Source organism: Halichondria panicea, chromosome 7 (assembly GCF_963675165.1).
Source record: "Halichondria panicea chromosome 7, odHalPani1.1, whole genome shotgun sequence".
Classification (NCBI taxonomy): Eukaryota; Metazoa; Porifera; class Demospongiae; order Suberitida; family Halichondriidae; genus Halichondria; species Halichondria panicea.
Window position 1 is genome coordinate 3,709,752 of NC_087383.1, and position 7,183 is coordinate 3,716,934.

The following is a 7,183-nucleotide window of genomic DNA, read 5'->3' on the forward strand; positions in this document are numbered from 1 at the left end:
TATAATGCTGGTAAAAATGTGTGCACGTCCTTGTACTGCATGTCATGAATATCATTTGTATACTTGCTCATCATCAAAACTTGCAATCCATCGTCAATATTGTACTGCGTGTATAGTGAGCATCATCACAAAACTCACACGTACAGTCAAACAAAGTTATCAAAATTGTATGGTACACTTTCTCTAGTTATATACCAGTGGTAGTAGGTAGTAATAATTGTCCTCCCATAAATTATATTATCCATGCATGTGAATAATTTTAGGATTGATGTGAATGGCTCTCTCTTGCTTAAAATAAACATTTCACAGACTTTATTTTTGAGGATAGAGGTTCAAATTACCACACCCCTATACTATAGAGAGGTCTTTACAATACCGGAAGTAAACAATGATTCCAAATTTTCAAGGAACTAAAATGTCGAGGTTCGAGGTCAATTCGCGAAACTTTAGTGCCTCGAAAATATAGCGCTATACGGTATAGCAACCACAGACTATGAACATATAAAAAGAGTCGACACCTTCTTCTTACTTTCAGTCCCACAAGACACCAGCCCTTGTTACTCACCACCTTCACGGTAAAATTTAATACAGTGTCATTAATTGTAAGGTGCCTTTCGCAGATTCAAGGGATCTAACTAATCACACACATAATACATGGTAGGCCATATAATCTACTGTTAATGATGCTCTTACGGATTGTCTTATATGTATTGATCTCTCGTTTTCTTGTTTCCCTGTGCTTTTTGGTGCTTCTCCCGAGTAACAAATTTCACATTGCAATTTTTTTTCTCTATAGAGAATTCTTTGGGAATCTGCTTTGCATTATGATGAACAATTTAGTGTGCATATAAAAATTATAGCAATATGATCTCTAAATTCTCAATTAAGCAATTACTATAATTATTATTGCCTATTGAATATAAGCACGTGTGCATACTATCAGTTACCGGTTCTCTTGCAAAGATCAACACAAGCTGTATAAACCAATAAATTATAGAGACTGTATACTGTTGCATGCATGTGCTACAATTAACCGAATAGGGGTAAACGACACCTACTTGATTGTAAATAACAAGAATGCAATAGATCACAATTCGGAACGTAATTATACGTATACGTATCGATCATAGGCTCAGAAAAATGGAGTCTCTAGACTATAGTGACTATGACAATGGCAATGCCACTGAAGAGTTTCCTTATTGGCAACCACTCATAGCTATTGACATCGTCCTCAACTTTGCATTAATACTCCCATCAACACTATTTTGGAATCTCACTGTCTTCACAGCCTTTATCAAGAGCAAATTCAGCAACAAGCCTCTGACAGTGCTCTACAGTTCCTTGCTATTGGTGCTTTGTGTGGACAAGATTGTTGCAACTATTATTACGGCAACAGCTTCACCAGACGCACTCAGATTTTGCATATGCAACATTTTAGACGTTTCTTTGGTGAAGTCTTTTGGTGCATTCTCTGCTGGTTTTTCTGTACTGATAATCACCTGCCAGAGCTTGCTACAGCTACAAATCCTTCGAGGGAAGAAGCGATGGAACAGCTTCGGAAAGATCATCCCTTGCATTGGAGTAAGCTTTCTAGTTGCAATATTTTGGTCTACAGTTCTACTCCTTCAGCAAAATGTTTTGCCTGCATTAAATCCTTGCCAGTTGTTATGCATACAGAATACTACACTAACGAATGCATTTAATGCCGAAAATATATTTTTAGGAGTATATTTTGTGTCTACTCTGCTTCCAGCTACTACCACGGTTATAGCAACATCAGTTTGGTCTGTAAAGCTGTTTAAGAAAATGTCTATACAGCGAAAAATTCAAGACTACAGTAACTTGAACAAGAAACTTCTTCTACTGCCTATTTTGATGGTGATTCTACTTGTATGCAATGGACCAATTGGTTATCTGATAGGTATAGCATTTTCAGAAGTGTTAAGACTAGCGGGAGTAGAAGATTACCTTGGAAGCTGGACCTATTTTGCAAACAGGATTGCATTTGCTTTTGTCAACATTTTACACGGAATTTCCTACCCAATCGCACTGCTCTATTTCAACACCAAACTAAGAAAGAATTGGAAAAAACAGCTTACTAATAGTAGAAGGTCAAACAGAGTGCATATACTCAGAATAATCCCCATGCGATAAGGCTCCTGCATGGGTCCATGGATATGAAATTAGGTGCATAACTTATACACGGACCCTTATACACTACTCTTTTGACTGTCTAAAAAAGTCAATATGAAGTATACCTGTAATGACTTTACGATAGCTAGTTATTCACTTAGTCATTTCCTGTTCCTGTGTTGTAATTGTTTACTGTTTCATTGTACATGCACATCATGAGTTCTTATTAGCCTCTACACAGGCTCTCCTTTTTCTGTTCTTTATCACAATCGTTCAATAAGATAAAATACTGTATTATTCGTTCAATGAGATAAAATACGGTATTAATTGGAGGAATAAAGAAAGAAATAGACGTAAAGTTAGGAAAAAGGAGAGCCTGTATCGGGAAGTCGCGTGAGGGTAGAAGGGTGGTAGAAGGGTGAAAATGAGCGTGGGCATACTGAGCTAGAGATGTTGGACTGCCCACGCAGAGGTCTACGACTAATAAAACTTTGCCTGCAGCAAGCTGGACATGGACTTGGAACTGGAAGTTTGCAAGCACTATAGCTAGCTATACCTTAGGCTTAGCTAGATGATCTACTAGTCTAGATTGTGTGTTTAGATTCTATCACTATTGTGTCTTTCTACATGCTATAGTAGAATAGCTTAGTCATCATTATCATATAGCAGGTAGCTACTGCCACCAGAGCTGGCCACGCTGGTTCTCTGATCTGACTTGCAGCACAGCTTGGTGGTTGTCTCAGTGCAGTGCAGTACAGTACAGTCTTACTCTGAATGCGTGGGAGAATACCTTACGTCACGATTGTGGGCTACATATCGCCCACGTTCATAAAAATCCTTGTGGATCACGCGATTTCCCAAACCAGGCCTTACTTTTTCTTAACTGTACGCCCATTTCTTTCCTTGCTGCCTCACTATGTCTTGTTTATGGATGAACAGTGACAACAGCAAGAAAAAGTAAGGCCTGGGAACGAGGCTAAGTTCTTATTACTAGTTAACACTTCTTTTGTATAGGTCTATCTTATTGCTTTGTGCTCTAGCCCGGTGGCCTGCTCCTAGCGGCGCCTTTTGTGTATGGGAGCCTCTGCTCCACTGTCTTTGTTGTCTTAGTATTATTTTACTGTCTCATATGTTTTGTGCATACTGCCAGTTGATCTATAGTTGAATGTTATTAATCTTAATCTTGAACTGCCGCACGAACCCAACAATACCTTAAGGTGACATATTTCCTGGGTATTAATTTATGCGAATGAGTGTAAAATTGCAAAATGTGTACTGCTCGCAGATAATGCCATTAAAACTATTTGCAAGTATAAATTAGAAACGCTATGAAAACATTAGTATCACAACTTGAGAGAATTTATTACCATCAAAATGAGCTAAACAGTAAAATCGCAGACAAATCTATACCTGTGAAAACATGCCACCTTAAATAAGGCTCCATAGTATTATAACTGTATCAATGAAAGCACCACGGGTGCTGATGCCTGGTGGAGGTGCCAAAGCTATTAATAGCTAGCTTTTATACACACATTGATTAATTTATAATTATCATGATGAACATTTTTAATTTTATTGCATGCAAAATCCAGAAACCAGGGAAACTCAAAGAGTGGGAAATGAATGACGATGATTGTTGTTAAACGATCGATGCCAAAAGTTCAAGTCTTAATTAAGGCTGCAAGTCAGCATGCAGAGCCTTGCAGCTCTCTTCTCACTCTTGCAGCTACCAATAGCCGGCTAGCGTTCTAGTGCAGAGTTAACTACTAAGTAGAGTAGCAACACTCGATGAACAGGTTTGTTACGGACTCTTCTGAAAAGGCTGCAATGGCATTCCAAGTATAAAGCAAAACTATATATCCTTGGCCATGCAGTTGTTATAATTATGACACTAACAAATGCATTTAATGCCGAAAATATATTTGTAGGAGTGTCTACTCTGCTTCCAGTTACTAAATCTATCAGGTTATAGCAACATCAGTTTGGTCTTTAAAGAATGTCTATAGTGCAGTGTATTTTGAATTTCTCATCATATCAACCCATGCAAGGTTCTTCACCACTGGCATGCATGCATAAATATGCAGTTAATTGGTAGAAGAGTATACATATAAATAATATGGAGATGGAATGATCATATATCTATACATGCGTGTACCTTGATGTGCTCTGACACTAATATATAATTATATCCATCAGGATACTCTAGGGTACAAATCCCATGTACCCTATAGGGTACATGGCTGTGCATGGATGGACGTGAGCCTGAAGCCCTCGATCCCTTCACCCTCTAAGGACACTAAGAAAACTACTGTGACAAGAAGCAAAATATGTGCGGTTGTCTGAAGTTGTAAATGTGGTTTGTCAAGTGCTTGCAAGCACACACAAGTTGACACAACACAAAACGTAAAACGTATCACAATAATTAGTTCAAAGATGTACAATTAAGATTGAATGGAAAGTTTGGAGTCAGAAAATAGGGCTAGCTTGCTTAGCATACTCTCAAAAGTACATTATACAAAAGTACAATAGAAAAAAGAAAGTTTTGATGGATTCATAATACATTTTAATTAGTGCTTACTTAATCTAGCGTTAATTACAAATTGCTAAAAATGAGTACCCGTTTATAATAGCATATAGGAAAACGTTTGCGTGAAACACTCCGCGTTATGGGTGTTCTAAGCACAAGTACAATCAATTAAACTGTTTCTATATACTGTAATGTTCTAGTAATCGTTTAGCTTCCCTCAGTCCAGATTCGAATGCACCATTAGTTGTTCCATACATTGATACATGTGTGGCCTCCCCTGCAAAGAGCAGCTGCATTGAGGTTGAACCATCAACCGGCTCAGAGAGGGCGACACGATCCTTTTCATCACTACCTTTAGCACAATAAGAATACACACCCAGCACATGAGGGTCACTAGTCCAGGCGCCAATGATTACTCTTGTGGGGCAAATTCGTTTTTTCAAGAATTTCTCGAGTACCAAGCTGATTCCTTCGATTCTCTCCTGATTTGTGGCAGCCTCAATTCCTCTAGCCTTGTCAGCAGCAAACCATGTGAGGTATACGTTTGAGTCTCTTTGTCTAATCATTACATCGAGTGACTGTGCCCACGGATATTTGGAAAGATACTGCAACTCTTCTTCCAGCCAAAATAGTTCAATAACTCGATGTTTTTTGTCAATCAGAGGAGCCGAGAACTCGTAAAAAACACTGCATCCTTCGCCCATACCTAGTTTTGATATGGCTTCCAGTTTGTCTGCCGGGAGAGAGGGACTAAACGTTTCATTGATACTAGCCCATAATTTCAGCACTCCTAATGACGTGGTTACTATCACATGGTGAGCATCATAAACCTGGCCATTTTCACAGTGAACTGTAATGGGAGGGATATCACTCTCACTATTAGCAGCTTTGTCAGTCCAGTTGATCGCCTTGACTACGTTGGAGCACTGAAGAGTATCGGGTGGTAGCTCTTTAGAAATGGCCGATACTATCTCGGAATAGTTTGCACGTTGTAGGTACTCACAATCAGGGTCTAAGTAATCTCCATAAGCGCTCGCATCAAGGTTGGCAGGGTCTGTTCCATTCATGAATCTCTCGTAGATAATCATTCGATTGTAGATATGCCTAGGAGTGCAACCAGTTGGCAGCTGCATTGGAGCAGAGGCTTCAACAGCTTCAAAATATCGAGCTTCTAAATACTCTTCAGGCGGGAGATACGTCCTGTTCGTTTTAGGCCACTCTTTTCGAATCACATAATTCCAATCTTTCTTGTCATAGCATTGGCACAATTCCTCCACAAGTTCCGCAAACATTGTTTCATAGTGTTTGGCTGATGAGAACTGAATTTCTTCGCCATTGCTCAAAAAATGGATGTTTGGAATTCCAGTATCAGTAAATATTTCATTATGGGATTCAGCAGTCTTGTTGGATGCCAATTGTCGGCTCTCCAAGAAATCAGTAAAATTAGTAGCTTTGTTAAAGTAATACAAAAAACACGCTCCAATTTCAGTGAAGTATTTTCCGTCTTGTATCGGCACCGACTTGGCTCTTCCGCCAGGGTATGGCTTGGCTTCCAACAACTTGATGTCTAAGTTGATATTCTTGAGAGTAGATGAGTGTGTGAGCTGCTGCTAGACCTGCCAGACCACCTCCTACTATCACCACCTTCTTGGAGGGCCCAGCTCTGGGTAGGGAATGAAGCTGTCCTGACATTACACTGGCTATAAGGCTATAAGGCTGTAAGTAATAAAAATGGCTTGGTTGGAGCTTAAGAACTGTGTCACTCACTAAACCACTGTACTGTATATGGCTTTTAGGTCAGGAATGACAGAGGAAGCCAATGTAATTCAAGCCATGCAGGTACTCATGCAGCCATACATTTCATGCTTCCAAGAAAATAGACACATGCATGCAGTAAGTGATCTTAATTAGCTGAGAATTTATATGTATCAAAGGAAATTTCTTTGAAAAGAAAATGCATGACACAATACATGCATTTCCTGTGTTAGAGCTAGAGTCTATACTAAAATTAATTAAGAGTGCTGACATCTACATTTTTTTGAGCTGGATTTTCTTTGACTCATTCATGCAACTGGAACAGCTTCAAAAATGTGAACCACGTTCACAGTGTCAGTGGTTCATGTCGGTTAACATGTCGGTTCATGTCGGTTAACACACTTGAAAAGAATAATATTCATAGCAGTGTTACATAATGCAGCAGAACAATTCCCAGATAAGTTTGCAACCCGACCTCCCGCCAGGGACGGTCGAGCCACGCCCAACTAGTATCTATAGTGAATACATACAATTAATATAATGTCAATCGTAAATTTAAAAGTACAATTCTCGATTATTTAATTGCTAAAGTAATTTCAGCCAAAACAGTCCTGCTAGATGAATAGGAGTGAACGACAACTATACAGTGCCGAGAATAGCAAGAATGCAAAAGTCACACTTATCTCTTTCATAATTATAGATTGAAATTTATTATACACAAGAACTCAAGAAAATGGATTCTCAATACTATAGTGACTACGACAATGA

General features: G+C 38.9%; 1 protein-coding gene across 1 annotated transcript; it reads right to left on the reverse strand.

Moving 5' to 3' along the window:
• Positions 1-4,329: 4,329 nt before the first annotated feature.
• LOC135338172 (peroxisomal N(1)-acetyl-spermine/spermidine oxidase-like) lies at positions 4,330-6,248 on the reverse strand. The gene has a single exon (XM_064534230.1). The coding sequence runs from the start codon at positions 5,950-5,952 to the stop codon at positions 4,840-4,842; it is 1,113 nt and encodes a 370-aa protein (XP_064390300.1). The 5' UTR covers positions 5,953-6,248; the 3' UTR covers positions 4,330-4,839.
• Between the last annotated feature and the right edge of the window lie 935 nt (positions 6,249-7,183).

Excerpts from the sequence above, each read along its gene's own strand:
- LOC135338172 (XM_064534230.1), bottom strand. The coding sequence starts at position 5,952 with ATGTTTGCGGAACTTGTGGAGGAATTGTGCCAATGCTATGACAAGAAA.